The following is a 17,409-nucleotide window of genomic DNA, read 5'->3' on the forward strand; positions in this document are numbered from 1 at the left end:
TCAGCTGAGAATCTGGAACAACATTATTTTTAAAAAAATAAAACAAATTTTGAAAGCCATTACTTTGAAAAGTAAACAAAACACATCGTGCTTATGTTAATATTTTGATCATTTATTTATTTTCTTATATATATTTGCTTCTGTCAATACACAATATTTTATTTCTCTTAAGCCCAACACCGCTGGAGTTCATTGCCTGTGAAATTAAGGGTAAGGATGAACCTAGCCACTTCCAGAAAGACCTTAAGATGCACTTCTTTGGCCAGATGGTCTCAAATGACTGAAATCCTGATCCAACAAAGCACTTATGCATTTGGTTAACTTTAAGCACGTGAGCAGTCCCATTAAAGTCAATGGTCCAGATTCTCTGCTGGCCTGAGCCTCGTGTAATCATTTGCACCAATGAAACTCAAGCACATGCTTTGCTGAACTGGGGTGCCTGTCCTGGTTGCCTAGCTGACTGATATACTACAGGGGAGAATGGTTTTTGATCTCTTACTGTCATCTTGATATTCTTAATTTAAGCTTTGTAAGGCAACTACAGTATTTGGCAGCAAATAAATGCTAATAAATACAAAGTTCTGGCTTTCCTTAACTATAACCACAAAAACATAAAATGACACTTATATCATGTCTCATTTGAGGTTCTGAAAACATTTTACAAACTAACTTTAATTCAGTATCACAACTTCTCTTCATGGTATTATCTCTATTCTACAGATTGGGGAAAACGAGGCAAAGAGAGAGGAAAGATGAATTTCACTCTACCCATATACAGCCCAAGTATTCAGGCTATACGCAATTGGAATGCTAAGCAGATGGGGAGATAAAATCCACAAGCCTCGTTATCCTAATCGTTATTCACAATAAAAAACTCTGAGTATCAATATTACAATATAAACACTTTAATGCAAAATATTAGTTTAATACATAATAAGGAAAATGTTCATAGCCAATGACAATGTCCATTTTCTGTTTCATTATTAATATTGAGTTTCTACATTTGACTCCAAACTATTCTGTAATCCACTGAAACAGATCATTTCACAACTAAGGATGTATTCAGTTTCCATGGCAACTATAGATGTCTCCCATTTCGTGTTAGTGATCAAGATGCCCTGACATAACCATAAGAAATATCATATAAAAACAGTCACAAGTTATGTTTTCTAATTCCTTTGCCTATTTATTAAATCAAAACAATTAAAGGCTTATTTAAATACCACAAATTTCAAATGAAAATGGTGAAATCAGCCACTGCAAACATAATTGGAAAAAGACACTTTGTGCTCTCAGATATTCCTCTAATTGCCCACACAAGGGGAATCTCCAAATGCTAAGCTGAGGCAGGGCTGAGGATCTGGCCCTAGGGCCCAAAGAGATAGAAAACCTGAAAAAAAATTTTTTTAAGTAATTGTCTCCTAAGCCAGTGGTAACAGGGCAAGTCACTTGCTATATGGAAGATGCAAGCACTAGCATTTCATGAACACCTCCTGCTAGTCAAACCAGTGAGCAGCATTAACAGAAGCCTTAAACTGTTAAGTGTCAGATTCATAGATTCCAAAGCCAGACAGGCCCATTGTGATAATCTTGTCTGACTTCCTGTATAAATCAGGTCATAGAACTTCCCCAAAATAATCCCTGGAGCAGACCTTTTAGAAAAACATCCTATCTTGATTTAAAAATTATCAGTGATGGAGAACCCACCACAACTCTTGGTAAATTGTTCCAATGGTTAATTACCTTCACTGTTAAAAATGCACACTTTCTTTCCAGTTTGCATTTGTATAGCTTCAATTTTCAGCCATTAGATCATATTCTACCTTTGTCTGATAGACTGAAAAGCCCATTATTAAAAATTTGTTCCCTATGTAGGTACTTATGAACTGATCAAGTTACCCCTTAACGTTCTTTGTAAAGCTAGATAGACTGAGTCTATCACCATAAGCATGTTTTCTAATTCTTTAATCATTCTTATGACTCGTCTCTGTTCCCTCTCCAGTTTAACATCTTTCTGGAATTGTGGACACCAGAACTGGACACATAGTATTCCAGCAGTGGTTGCAGCAGTGCTACATGCAAAAATAAAATAACTTCTCCATCCCTACTTAAGAATCCCCTGTTTATGCATTCCAGGATTGCATTAGCCCTTTTGGCCACAGCATGGCACTGGGAGCTCACGTTTAGCTCATTATCCACCATGACCCTCAGATTTTTTTCAGTCAGTACTTCCCAGGATAGATGTAGCTATGGCCTACATACTTTGTTACTAGGTATATACATTTACATTTAGCCACATTAAAATGCAAGTTGTTTGCTTGAATCCAGTTTACCAAGCAATCTAGATCACTCTGAATCAAAGACCTGTCCTCTTCATTATTTACCACTCCCCCAATCTTCATGTCACCTGCAAACTTTATCAATAATGATTTTACGTTCTCTTCCAGGTCATATACAAAAATGTTAAATAGCATAGGCCAAGAACCAATCCCTGTGGCTCCCCACTAGAAACATACCCGCTCGATGACCATTTCCCATTTACAATTACATATTGAGACCTATCAGTTAGACAGCTTTTAGTCCATTTAATGAGCCCCTATTGTTCTAGTTCTTTAATTAAAATGTTGTATGATAGCACTCTAGCAGTTCAAAGGAAAGGTATTACAATGTCAGCCAGCTAGAATGCAAGATTAGATGAGAATGATGGTACAAAAGGTAGATCATGCCAAACCAACCTGATCTCCTTCTTTGAGAAGGTAACAGATCTTTTAGACAAAGGAAATGCAGTGGATCTAATTTACTCAATTTCAGTAAGGCATCTGATACGGTTCCACATGGGGAATTATTAGCTAAATTGGAAAAGATGGGGATCAATATGAAAATTGAAAGGTGGATAAGGAACTGGTTAAAGGGGGGACTACAACGGGTCGTACTGAAAGGTGAACTGTCAGGCTGGAGGGAGGTGACTAGTGGAGTTCCACAGGGATTGGTTTTGGGACCAATCTTATTTAATCTTTTTATTACTGACCTTGGCACAAAAAGTGGGAATGTGCTAATAAAGTTTGCGGATGACACAAAGCTGGGAGGTATTGCCAATACAGAGAAGGACCGGGATATTATACAGGAAGATCTGGATGACCTGGTAAACTGGAGTAATAGTAATAGGATGAAATTTAATAGTGAAAAGTGCAAGATCATGTATTTAGGGATTAATAACAAGAATTTTTGTTATAACCTGGGGATGCATCATTTGGAAGTAACAGAGGAGGAGAAGGATCTCGGAGTATTGGTTGATCACAGGATGACTATGAGCCGCCAATGTGATATGGTCGTGAAAAAAGCTAATGCGGTCTTGGGATGCATCAGGTGAGATGTCCAGTAGAGAAAAGGAGGTGTTAGTACCGTTATACAAGGCACTGGTGAGACCTCATCTGAAATACTGTGTGCAGTTCTGGTCTCCCATGTTTAAGACGGATGAATTCAAACTGGAACAGGTATAGAGAAGGGCTACTAGGATGATCCAACGAATGGAAAAACTGTCTTATGAAAGGAGACTCAAAGAGCGTGGCTTGTTTAGCTTAACCAAAAGGCGGCTGAGGAGAGATATGATTGCTCTCTATAAATATATCAGAGGGATAAATACCAGGGAGGGAGAGGAATTACTTAAGCTCAATACCAATGTGGACACAAGAACAAATGGATATAAACTGGCCATCAGGAAGTTTAGACTTGAAATTAGACAAAGGTTTCTAACCATCAGAGGAGTGAAGTTCTGGAACAGCCTTCCAAGGGGAGCAGTAGGGGTAAAAGATATATCTAGCTTCAAGACTAAGCTTGATAAATTTATGGAGGGGATGGTATGATGGGATAGCCTAATTTTGGCAATTAATTGATCTTTGACTATTAGCGGTAAACTCATATGCCCAATGGCCCAATAGGATCTGAGTTACTACAGAGAATTCTTTCCTGGGTGTCTGGCTGGTAAGTCTTGCCCACATGCTCAGGGTTTAGCTGATCGCCATATTTGGGGTCGGGAAGGAATTTTCCTCCAGAACAGATTGGCAGAGGCCTTGGGGGTTTTTCGCCTTCCTCTGCAGCATGGGGCATGGGTCACTTGCTGGAGGATTCTCTGCACCTTGAAGTCTTTAAATCATGATTTGAGGACTTCAATAGCTCAGACATAGGTTAGGGGTTTGATACAGGAGTGGGTGGGTGAGTTTCTGTGGCCTGCATTGTGCAGGAGGTCAGACTAGATGATCATAATGGTCCCTTCTGACCTTAAAGTCTATGATTCTACCCATAATACCAGAGGTAGGCCAAGAGTCTCTACTTTCATTTGGTATTTGCCTGGATCTTATCAGGGGTGAGCAGAAGAGCGTGACAGTACCTGTTTCCCCTCCCTTGCTTTTTGGTCCTTAGCTACTGTGGCCAGGACAGTTGCGGCTTGTTCTCCTCCCATCACTGAGATGCGAGCGTTTGGCCACATATAAAGAAATCTTGGACTGAAAAAATACAACATTAAACAAACTTAAAACAAAACACAAAGATCAGCTTTTTACCAGAGAATTAAAAATACACTGTTGAGGTGAACAATTCTGTTATGTGTATTGATAGGGTTTATTTTAGAAGTGTAAATTAATGTAGACCAATACTCCATTGTTTGTAACATTATGTTATAGGGTTTGAAAAATATGCTCCATTGTTTCCAATTTTAAAGGCTCTAGTATTTCCATTTCTTAAACATTTCTCTTTCATCCCCCACCCCGAAAACAAACAAGAAAGCACACAAGACAGAACAAATAAACCTGTCACATGACTCTTTACTTTAGTTAACAACTGCAGCTTCAATAGAACCAGAGGCATTGATGCCATCAAAAACACTATTTGAATAGTGTGAACAGAGACTAAAAAACTAACAAGCAAATTTTTTGGGCGGATCCTATAAACATTGCTCATACGAACAGACCCCCTGCAGCCAATGGGGCTTTCACACAAATAAGCACTACTTGTATGAATAAGGGTTACAGGGCCCAGCCCACTATGTTTGCTGTGGGATGCACAAAAAACAGCAACCATTTTTCATTTTTTAGCAATGGAGAAATAGTTTTGTTTTGTTTTTTAAAAGTTAGCTATTTATCTTCCCGAGAATTTCCTCCACCACAAAATTTTAAGACTAGTTAAGTTATGAGCCTAACAATCTCCACAAGGTCCTACAGCTGTTATTTACCTCTGGTCGCACCCACTGTGTGCAAGATGCTTTCTAAACAAAGGCAGCACAATTTCTGTCAGGGTTAAAATTAATTTTTGGGTAATGGGATTTGAAAGTCATATGAAACCTTTACTTCCTATTATAATCAGGAGTGATGCTTACCTATATGCCCTTCCACACATACCATAGTTTCCAGCACCATAGGATCCTCCAATAATTACTGTTATTTTAGGTACACTGGCACAGGCTACAGCAGTTACCATCTTGGCTCCATCCTTTGCTATTCCTCCAGCTTCATAATCTCTACCAACCATGAAACCTAATACATTTTAAGATGAACAAGATCTTTCAGTTGCTAAATACTAGCTATGCATCACTCACTCAAACAAAACCATATTATTATAAATCATTGATGGGAATGGGCCTATACGTTCAGACAGGCTTGTTTCTGACAATTGAGAGATACAGATAATATACACATAGATGCTGCCTCAATGCCTGAACCTGAATGACCAGCAACAAAGCCTATTAGTCAGGTTTACTCACCTGTGATGTTCTGCAAAAACACAATGGGAATATTTCTTTGGCAACATAATTGAATAAAATGAGTTCCCTGCAAACAGAGTAAAGGTAAATTGTTAAGAGATGAATGAGTGAAGCAATATCTACAGTCACTCTGTTTGATGTTATTGTCACTCTACTTCCAATGGACTTTTTGCCATAGGCTTCAAGTGGGAACAAGGTCAGGTCCTGCTTTGTGCCCTTCATCATAGGGGACACACTGGGGGCAGGACCCTCTTCCCACTAAAGTCAATAGCAAAACTTCCACTGACTTCAATGGAAACAGGAGCCTGTGAATAACGTGTAGGTTCAAAGATAAAGTAACAACTAATACTGTATAATGGAAAATAAACAGATAAAAACCGCAGTTATGAGTGAAACTTCATTTTTACATTCCTTCCAGGGAAATCTACCCAAATCCTCAGTGCCTTATCTTTCTTATTCTTCCAAACTACTGCAGTATTCGATTTCTCCATCATTTCCATGGAGCATAGAGGAAATTCTGTCTTTTTATTCTCTCTCTTCCTCCCTCTCCTCATTTCCTAACTAAGGGCTATTTTACCTAATGAAGAAATGGCAGCAGATTCCTCTGCAATCACTTTCACTCTGGTAATTGCTGCCATTAGAGGTGGGGTTAATTTAAAGAACAGATGTAGCAAACAGAAGGTAACAAAATTAAGGCTTCAGCCGTGTTACTGCATTTAGCCGTATGGAGTGGAAATCCATCAACTTCATAAAATTAAGGCTATGTCTACAGTAGCACTTTTGTCAGTAAAACTTTTGTCAGTCAGGGGTGTGAAAAAAAAAAAACCACACCCCTGACTGACATAAGTTCCGGTGTGAACAGCGCTGTGTCATAGAGCGGTTACACAGGAGACCTTGCAGGAGCGCAACTGCAGCGGTACAACTGTGCTGCTGTAAGGTCTGTACTGCCTAAGGCAACAAGAACAATGCTGCTGTATAGAAAGCCATTAGCAGCCTGAGTCACTGCTCCTTGTAGTTCCAGGGAGGCAGGGCAGCCTGAGGAAAGACTCCAGGATAACCTCAGCAGCAAAGGCAGTTTGGGGCTGCACTCAAGAATTTGAGAAACTACGAAACTTTTTCTTAATTTTATTGGCTTTGTCCATTAAATGTTTTGTTTTGCACATTAAACAACTGTGTCTAAACCATCTTTGGCAAACCTACCCACAGTCACGCAGCCTTTGGGAATTTTTCCATCCCCATCCGCCCCACTCTAGCACTTCCAAAGGCCTGGTTGTTGCGGGGTGAGTGATGCAGGGTTCAGGTACAAAATCATTTTATTGTATTATGTTTGGAGGAATCCTATACAATTGATTGAACTTGAATGCTGACTGAAATGTGACTGACTTGGAGAGCAGGTCAGGAGGACAAAGAACCCCACTAGCTAATTGAGCATGGCCAAGATCAGTGAAGCAAGGCAAAAAGCAGAGTATTTACAAAGCATCAGAGTAGTGAGATAGTCCACAAGATTATTTATGCCTGTGAGTCATTGCCAAGGATATTTTAGGCTTCATACTTTCAGCCTATTACATATGGTTAGTTTTATCACATGTGAAGATAAAAAGAGCATGTTTTACATTCTTAGGTAAACCATGAAAAAATAACCAACAAGCTGAAATGGCTTTGCCACATTTTTTGGGGGGGAGGGGAAAACCTTAATTCTGTAACACAAAATCTATTCTGTGAGATAACAGTAAAAAATAATCTGAAAGGGCACGAAGCAGGTGGTCGTACTGATACTGAAAAATGTAAACTTGACACAAATGAAAGACTTGGCTTTTCAGTCAATATTACATATTGTTCCTTCATTTAAAAACCTTATTTATCCTCTGCTGATAGAGTTCAAATTAATAACCATTCTTTCAGACTATAAACCCCTGAGAGGTGCACCATAGCAACTGAAAAAACCCTGACCTGTTCACAATACTCAAATAACCCCTAGTTGCTAGCAAAGAGGGGAAAACTGATAATACACATAGAAGCACTCAAAAGACAAGTGATCACTTTGGGGAAAAGCCACAGTAGGCAAGGTCTGCCATTTTTAATAGGTCTGTATAGTTTTGGAACTGTTACTAATAGTGTGTGCTTTCTTCGTTACATTATCAGGTTATGGCCATTACAGAAGATAAATTGTATGTTGTACAGACTAAGCTAAAAGTTAGGTAAGGGTCTCATTTATAAAAAAAAAAAATAGAGCAGAGCAACAGTTCTGCTATAGTTAAGGTTAAGACAAGCTTTCTGTTTGCAGTTTGACTGTTCTAAATGCTCTAATCTGTATAGTTAATCAGATTGCCTTGAAATTTGGTGTGCCTCATGGAGAAGCAGGGTACAGATAGTGATCCAAATTTGGGGCCATTTGAACAAGGGGTTCCCAGGATACTGCCCCTAGAGGGAAAAAACAGCTTTTCTTAAAGTTGACATGTTCTGGCAACATTTTTTGCTCACATACAGAGACTAAACCAGGGCTCAGATCATCACATCAGGATCTCAGATGCTTGAAGGTTACCCCAACACAGTGCATGGCACCCACCTTCCCTTTGGGGGAAATCAAATTAAAACATTTTTTGAAACAGAGTTTGCTTCTCCAGTTAGGCACTTTAAGGGCTTGTCTTCACGTATAGCACTACAGCTGCACCACTGTGGGGCTTTTGTGAAGACTCTACTGCACCAACAAAAGAACTTCTCTCATCAGCCTAATTAATCCACCTCCCTGAAAGACAGTAGCTATGTCAGTGGGAGAAGGCCTCCAGTTGACATAGTGCTGTCTACATGGGGGGGAGGGGGTTAGGTGGGTATAACTATGTTGCTCAAGGGTGTGGATTTTTCACACCCTTGAGTGGTGTAGTTATACTGACATAGGTTTGTAGTGTAGACCTGGCCTAAGGCTTATGCACTCCATGGATTACACTGAGAATATACAGAGTGAAGTGCTAACTGTCCATAAAACTATCTCTATGTCACAGGACCAGGATGGCTTCAAGGACACATTATGGTTACCAATTCTGAGCAACACTCTAGTCACTGTAAGCTCAAATCCAACCTAGGGCAGAAATTTGAAGTAAAAAAAAAAAAAAGCAGGCATATTGCTCCAATCTGCCTCTGTCAAAGGGGAATTTTTATTCTGGGGGAAAGTCCCTCTCCCTACCTTGCTATGTGAGCTGGGATCTGAGGGTTCCTCTCCTCTCCCCTCCCCTCCCCCCGCCATTGGTCTCTGAGCCCAGCTCTCTGTCCCCATGGGTGCACCAGGATCAGGGGAAGGGTGTAACTTTCCTTTCCTGCTCCCCTCCCCATGTGAGTATGGTTCTGGAGGGCCCCTGCCTTTCTGGGGGTGTGAGTCCCTCTCCCTATGCCTCCCCCAGGTGAGCCAGGATCTGGGGAAGTCCTGCGTCTGGATGGGGAGCTTAGAACAGGCATGCTTGGGTCATACACCAAGAACAAACTGCTGAGACTGGCTGAGGAGTGAGGAGTAAGAATGGGTATCAGAAACTCCCCAGCACTTGGTGTAGGAGAGCACTCATTGACATGAAAGGAGCAGTTCACATGTCTCAGAGCTATTGTTTCAGGCTGTACTAATCTCCATTAGGTATTCTCTTTCATCTGAGAACATCTCATTGAGACAAATGGGCCACTGAACACCTCTGAAGCTGCTATGCAGCTGATGGATGCATAGAGGCTCTCCCTTATAGTCTCCTACTAATTTCATACAATATTATAATGGAGCACCAGCTCGGCCCTCACTATGGTTGGGAAGTCCTTCTTGTTAAAAGGATTACTCTTCTTAATGCTTTAAAATACATGTGCTTACACAGATTGTTTTAAAATTTGCTATGCCTCATGGTACTGTAGGGTTAGCAAATCCACATGTGGGGTCATTGAGCAAGGTGTTCCCAAAATACAGTCACAAGGGGAAAAAAACAGTATTTCATTGAGTTCACAGATTCTAGCACCTCTGAAGTTTGAAACACACCCTGGGCAGAAATCTGAGAATGAACTATGAACAATCTGCCTCTGTCCAGAGGTGTGTGTATGTGTGTGTGTGTGGGAGGGAGTGGGGGGGGGTGGGGTGTGTGTGTTGGTATTTTTGTTTGGGGAGGAGTTTAGAAATGTAATCTGAATACATCAGAATATTCAGAAGATGGTGCAACTATTTTTAAAAGAAAACAAAATACACATGCGAATGTTCACGAAGAAGGGAGAGATGATTAGGGCTTCAAAAAAGGTTTGGGTCTGCAGCAAGGAATGGGGGTATTATGGGATAAGTGGGAATGGGTGGCTGGGCAAGGAAGAGGGTTTAGGGGTCTCAGGTGAAAGGGAAGGAGTAGCACAGGAAGTTGGGGGTTTAGGAATGGGGGGCTGTTAGCTCTGAATTCTTCCCTTCTGTATGTGCACTGGGATCTGGGACAGCCCGATCCCTCTGCAGGTGTCTGAGACCTTCTCCCTGACCACTGTGTGTTTTGGGATCTTGGGGGCCCTACTAACCTTGGGGTGGGGTGTCTCGGTGGCCATACATAGCCCGTGAAATTTGAACATTTACCCATGATGCTGCTGTGGATTTTTTTTAAATTGTTATTTTCTCAGGACCAGGGCCGGCTCCAGGCACCAGCGAAGGAAGTAGGTGCCTGGGGCGGCCAATAGAAAGGGGCGGCACTCCGTCGGTTATTGGGGCAGCACGTCCAGGTCTTCGGCGGCACTTCGGCGGCAGCTCAATCTGTTTTTTTGTTTGTTTGTTTTTCTTCACCGCTTGGGGCAGCAAAAAAGCTGGATCCTGCTCATATCATTATGACTGCTCCAATTCACTCCTTCACCATTCAGTACGCTACACCTCACACAGTTAATGCAGCCGGAGTGAATGCAGATAATTCTCAGTAGCTATTGCCAGCTCCAGACGGCAGAATAGAGGTTGCATGGACATTTATTTTCCCGGTTTTCAGAAGTCTGAATTGTGCTGAATTTGATGTTCTGGAAGGTCACCGGTTACTGGGCAACCGTAACTCTGTGTTAATTAAGTTTTCTGCCATTTAACAGGAGAATATGAGTTGGACAGGTCTGATTACAGAAGTGGCTGAGAGTTACCACCAAGTTTCATGGGAGGACTCTGAACACTATCATTCCATTGTTCTGAACATGTACTCTATTTGGAGATTGGATTTTGATAAACTACTCTTATAGTGCCAGATACGATGGCATAAATAATAAGGAGAAAGAGAGAAAAAGTACTCCCTTGCTTTCTTGTTGATAGGAAAGCTTTTGCAATACTAATCACCAGAGAATACTGAAGGTATAAAAGGGTAATGAGGTCTTTACAAGCTGCAGAGAGCTGTAGAAAACAAATGTCACCAGAAAATGGTCTTATTTATTGCAATCCTTAAAGTTCAAAGTATTCTCCATTACACGCAGCTCAACTTTGTGCCTTGTTTCATGACACCTATGAGCCAAGCAAAATCTTTTCCCTTCTTCAACTTTTTCCCAAAAGCTCTCTCTTTCCCCCAGTCTTCCTGCACAACTTCCTCACCAGTTCTGTGAGGATTTCACCAAAAGAGATCAGGATATAGGATAACTATTGCCCTTCTTCCCCGCAAAATAGAAATTCAGTTTGGCCTTGTTACTGGTTTCTTTAAAGAATCCAGAATCCCATATTTAAGTAAGACAGAACTTGGCCAATAGTCACCTTTTCACCTAAAGAGCCTCTCTGTTCCCTGATCCTTCTGTAAAAGCACTGACATATTCAGAACATTGTATTGGAGTAACACTTTTGTTTTTAAAAAAAGGAGCAAAAATACACTGTACCGAGGTTGTAAAGAAGATATAAGGATGTATATCAGGGATTGACAGCCTTTGGCATGCGCTCCACCAGGGTGGGCGGGCCGGGCCGGATTGTTTACCTGCCACATCCACAGGTTCGGCCGATCACGGCTCCCACTGGCTGCGGTTCGCCGTCCCAGGCCAATGGGGGCTACGGGAAGCGGCCCGGGGCAAGGGATGTGCTGGCTGCCGCTTCCTGCTGCCCCCATTGGCCTGGAGCGGTGAACCGCAGCCAGTGGGAACCGTGATCGGCCGTACCTGCGGACGCGGCAGGTAAACAAACCGGCCCGGCCCACCAGGGTGCTTACCCTGGTGGGCCGCGTGCCAAAGGTTGCCGATCTGTGATGTACATTATATATTTATTTTATTAGTTAGTTTATTTCAGGAGTTACCAAGGAGAAGTATGAAAAGCAAACCTATGGTAAGCCAACAAATTGTATACCAGAATGAGAAATAAGAGTACACTAGAAATTTTGACTGGGACTAAATTCTTGCCAATCACTAGAAAAATTATGATTTACTGTAACATTTCAATTTTAAAGGGTTAGAATTTCATCTAACAATTACTTTTTAAAGCATTTGTATTGACTTTCCTATAACAGCTGGAGGTTTTAGAATTTATTACTTCAACTGTGTCATATCCATACAGCTTTGATTGCTCTTCTTGTAACTATACTTTCCTCTTACCATGTCTACCTCTTATCTGAAACAGTTATGGTAACACCATCTTTTATAAAATAAAGTCAATTACTTTCAAAGTTTATCAAGGAATTTTGGTCATTTCATGTTCACAACTGATACCCACACAGACAAGTCCATCAGTTATTACAAAAAAAGACCATTTTTCCTCTTGGAAATTCTGGTTCAATAGTTGAATTCTCAGTAACAATGTTCAATTAAAATTTGAAAAGAGGCTCAATAACACATTAAACTTGCCTTCTTTGCTGACTCAGAGAAGAGAACTCCATTGTTTCCAATAATTCCTACTGGGTAACCAAATAGTCTAGCAAATCCTGAACAGGGAAAAAAGAACAACAACAAAAAGTTACAAATTTTCAGGTACATTGATTTCACTATAAAAAATGCAGAGCTAATACTATTTCCTTGATGCAATGATGTGTCTCTCGAGGAAAGAATTTTTTTTATTATTAAATAATTTTAAAGCTCAGCACAATGGGTGAGCCAAACAAAATGATCCCACCTGTAAAACTGGGAGAAATATTTACATAATAATTTAAAATATATATATATGTTTTAAATACCTGTGATTAACGTATCCCCATATAAGGCTTTGAATTCATCAAATTTACTTCCATCTACAATTCTAGCAATGACCTTGAGGGGGGGAAAAAAAGAGGAAAATTAGGCTCCCCTCCTTATTTTAGTTTGCACTAAAATTTGTTTAGGAAGACAGGATGCACTTTGACATTTAACTTGTCATCATGTATTCAAGGGATTTTGAAATAACCATTTCATTTTGATGGCAGGCAAAAGTTAGGCTGGGGGAAAAGAACCCTTTTACCTTATAAGTTATGCTTTACCTCTATTTTCATGAAAAGAGGGTCTATTTTAAAGGAGATTTAAAGCTTGAGAACATCAGGTCCCAAACTTTACACACCTTCTAAACTGAATTTTAAGTAAGTGCTTCTGTTTACTCCCACATCAGATAGAAAAACTGTTTTTTCCAGGCATATTAATCACAAATGGATACACTCACTATATATTTCAAAGATAGAAAAAGCTACATGCATGCATTTGCCAGTCTCTTTAGAGGTACATGCATATGAAGCTTTGCTTATGTTTGGGACCTGTCATACAACAATGGATGATCAGTTTTAAAATTACCAAGATTCGGTTTTGTGAGCATAACCAGCAAGACACATGACAAAAGAAATGTCTACTTTAAAGAATAGGAAACTGGAGTATTAAAGTACTTCAGTGTCCCCGTAATGAAAGTGAGACTTCATGTCTCCTGGAAAAGTATTTAAAGGAGGTTTCAAGCCACGACTCTTAAATACAGACCAAATACTGGTCTTGCAGGCAAAGTTTGAGTAAATAGGCTTTGCACATGGGACCTTATGCAGGAGGACTTGGAGAGAATGCAGTCCTCCCCAACCCATAAACAGTGTGTAAACTGATTGTGCAGCTGTTACTGAGGCCTTAGGGTCCTCTAAGAGCATGTTGTGATCAGTAGATATGCAAAGTAGTGCTACATATTGTGGAGCAGCACTCTGCAGGGTGAGACCCCTTTGTGTGGCTGGGAGAGCTGAACTATTTCTGTTATGTTTGAGGCCTCCAGAATCCTTAAATCAGGACAGAATCCTTTATATTTAGCTCTACAGAATTAGCAAAAAAAGAAAGCTAAAATGCTCTATTCGAGCAGTGGCCACGTGGTATAGAAGATCTGCAAACATATTAGTTAACTGTAGTCTTGGCAACCTTTTTAAAATACTATTAAACTCTAACCTTTGTTAATGCTTTTTTCAAAAGAATAATAGAAAAGGGTTACATTTTTAACAATGCATTGACATTTTACTGGGCTTACCAAAACAAGAACATTTAAAACATTAGAAAGCCCAATACTGTATTCTGAAGACAAATGTTGAGGAATAAATGAAGCATGCCTTCCTGCAAGGAAACTGAGTGTAAAAAGTATTTTGTGTATGTATTTTGCAGCTACATTTTTATCTATACCTCTTTGACATCAAAGTTTCTTTTAAGCTGATCCCCAACTATTCCATATAATTCATCAGCAGGATATAAAGGCTCTTCTGATGGTTCCACTGTCACCTGCAGCAATTTAATAAAGCTATTAAAATGACAAAGAAATTATTTCACACCATAATAAGCCAAAACAGCCTAGTGAATTTCCCAACTACCTTGTTCATAGCTACCCTTTCACCACTCATGCTCAAATCACTCTACTCGCTTCCCATCTTGATTTGCGTCAAGTCCAAGCCCCTTACGCTAGGGTTACCATATTTCAGCAAGCAAAAAAGAGGACGGGAGGAGCCCCACCCCTGTCCTGCCCTAGCCCCGCCCCTGTCCTGCCCTGGCCCCCCCTGCCCCACCCACTTCCCGCCCCCCTCAGAACCCCCAACCTTCCCCCCCGCTCCTTGTCCCCTGACTGCCCCCTCCTGGGACCCCTGCCCCTAACTGCCCCCCCAAGACTTCACCCCCTACCTAAGCCTCCCTGCCTCTTGTCCCCTGACTGCCCCCTCCTGAGACCCTCCCCCCCATCCTAACTGGCCACCTAGGACCCTACCCCCTACCTGTGCCCTGACTGCCCCAACCCTTATCCACACCCCCACCCCCAGACAGACCCCTGGGACTCCCACGCCCCATCCAACCACTCCCCACCTCCTGACAGCCCCCCCCAGAACTCCCGACCCATCTAAACCCCTCTGCTCCCTGTCCCCTGACTGCTCCGATCCCTCTTCCCACTCCTGCCCCCTGACAGCCCCCTGCTCCTTGTCCCCTGACTGCCAATACCCCCTGCTCCTTGTCCCCTGACTGCCCCCTCCTGGGACTCCTGCTCCTAACTGCCCTCCAGAACCCCACCCCCTACCTAAGCCTCCCTGTTCCTTATCCCCTAACTGCCCCTTCCTAAGACCCCCCCCACCCTAACTGCCCCCCAGGACCCTACCCCCTACCCGTACCCTGACTGCCCAAAACCTTATCCACACACCTCCCAGAAAGCCCCCCCCCGAACTCCCGACCCTCCCTCCGTCTCTTGACTGCCCCCTCCAGAACCTCTCTGCCCCTTCTCCGACCCCCTGGCTCCCTTGTCGTTGGCCTTCGGTTCGCTTAAGGTCTCTCTGGGAGCTTGCTGAGTCTGAGCCGTTCTCCCGGCACGCTGGGGAGCGGGGGAGGAGCTCCAGACTGCCGGAGGCAAATGCAGGGAGGGAGGGAGGGAGTGAGCTATGCTGCAGGGGGAGGAGGGACTCTCTCTCGCTGTCGGAGCCCCATGTAAGTGGCACCATCCGGCTGCCCTGTTAGCCGCACGTGCTCTGCATGGGGGGGAGGGGAGGGAAGTCCGGACATTAACAAATTCCCCCCGGGACGCTATTTTTAGTTCAAAAATCCGGACATGTCCGGGGGAATCCGGACGAATGGTAACCCTACCTTACACTGAAGGGTCTGAACAGCATCAGTCCTCACTTTCTTTCTCTCCCTAACTCCTACTACTGCACACCTCATCTCTTCCCATGCTCCACACTGACAATTCCTCCCACTTTACCAAAACTTTTGCATCTTTCTCTCATTTGCATATCTGTACCCTTCTCCCCAACTAGATACCAGGGTGACTGGCACACTATAAACAGGAAAATATTTTTTCCAGGCCATTACTTATGTTTATATACCCTCTCCTCCTTCAGGCAGTGTACTCTATCTCCTCAATCTGACCTCTGACTTAAGCCAATTCCTCCACTCAGGGGTGAAAGTAACTTAAAGGATTTAACGGTACTCCGGAGTCCTTGGGAGGGGACAGGGCCTCAACCGGAAGAGGCGGGGCCTTTAAATCCCCGGGAGCTTTAAATCAGGATTTAAAGAGCCCAGGGCTAGGGCTGTGGTAGCAGCAGCTGGGAGCCCCGGGCCCTTTAAATCACCCCAGAGCTACCAGCTGCAGAGGCTGGGAGCCCTGGGGCTGATTTAAAGGACCCGGGGCTCCAGCTTCCGCTACTGCAGCGGAGCCCCGGGCACTTTAAATCACCATCGGAGGAGGCTCCCGGCAGCCGCTGCTACCCCAGGACCCCAGCCTCTGGCGGAGCTTTAAAGGGCCCAGGGCTCCGCTGCAGTAGCAGCAGCTGGGAGCCCCTGGCCCTTTAAATCACCCCAGAGCCCCGCCGCCGCTATCCCAGAGCTCCAGCAGTGGGGCGACTCAGGTGGTGATTTAAAGGGCCCCGGAGGGTAGCGGCAGTGGGATCCCCGGGCCCTTTAAATCACCACCCGAGCCCTACTGCCGGAGCCCTGGGGTAGCAGAGGCAGTCAGGGGCTTGGGCGGTGATTTAAAGGGCCCAGGACTCTGGCTGCCGCTACAGCCCTGGGCCCTTTAAATTGTCCCCGGAGCCCCACTGCCGCCTCCCCAGGGCTCCGGCAGCAAGTTAAAGGGCCCGTGGTGGTAGTGGCTACTGGAGCCCCAGACCCTTTAAATTGTCCCCGGAGTCCTACTGCCAGAGGTCTAGGGAGGCTGTGGTGGGGCTCCGGCGGCTATTTTAAGGGCCGGGGCGATAGCGGCTGCTGCAGCCCCGGACCCTTTAAATAGCCGCCAGAACCCTGCCGCTGCTATTCCAGGGCTCCGGAGACTATTTAAAGGGCCCGGGGCAGTAGCTGCGGCAGGAGCCCCAGGCCCTTTAAATCGCTGCCAGGGGAAGCCTATCCGCCCCGTATGGTGCACCGGCTCTTGCCGGTACACTGTACCAGGGCGTACCGACTTACTTTCACCTCTGCCTCCACTACAAGCCATCCACCCTTTACATCAAACCTACCCTATTATTTTAAAATCAACAAGACACATGATGAACCTGAATTATTAATGATTTGACTACACCCCTTCCCTCTCCACTTCCTTTGTTCTAAAACGCAGATTCAAGGAGGTATTTCAGCATGTACCTGGTTTAAGCATGAGGAGGTCCCATTGAAGTCAATGGGACTGACTGCTCATATGCTTAAAATTAAGTATGTTGTGGAATTGGGCCTACCTTAATTTAGAGTATATTTCTGAAACAGTTACCCCAAACCCCTGCTTACGCTTGCATGCAGTCCCATCAGTTTCACTGGGACTGCATATAGAAGCACATACTTGCAAGATTAGA

General features: G+C 43.3%; 1 protein-coding gene across 2 annotated transcripts in view; it reads right to left on the bottom strand.

Moving 5' to 3' along the window:
* The window catches only part of MCCC2 (methylcrotonoyl-CoA carboxylase 2), an 84,268-nt gene that overhangs the window by 13,746 nt on the left and 53,113 nt on the right, over positions 1-17,409 (bottom strand). For both annotated transcript variants that reach the window (XM_034773836.1, XM_034773837.1), the window contains 6 exons: positions 14,288-14,383; positions 12,856-12,928; positions 12,530-12,606; positions 5,756-5,822; positions 5,372-5,528; positions 4,388-4,502 (listed from right to left, as the gene is read on the bottom strand). In XM_034773836.1, the coding sequence (XP_034629727.1) occupies positions 4,388-4,502; positions 5,372-5,528; positions 5,756-5,822; positions 12,530-12,606; positions 12,856-12,928; positions 14,288-14,383 (585 nt within the window). The remainder of the gene's footprint in view (positions 1-4,387; positions 4,503-5,371; positions 5,529-5,755; positions 5,823-12,529; positions 12,607-12,855; positions 12,929-14,287; positions 14,384-17,409) is intronic.

Source organism: Trachemys scripta, chromosome 6, assembly GCF_013100865.1.
Source record: "Trachemys scripta elegans isolate TJP31775 chromosome 6, CAS_Tse_1.0, whole genome shotgun sequence".
Classification (NCBI taxonomy): Eukaryota; Metazoa; Chordata; order Testudines; family Emydidae; genus Trachemys; species Trachemys scripta.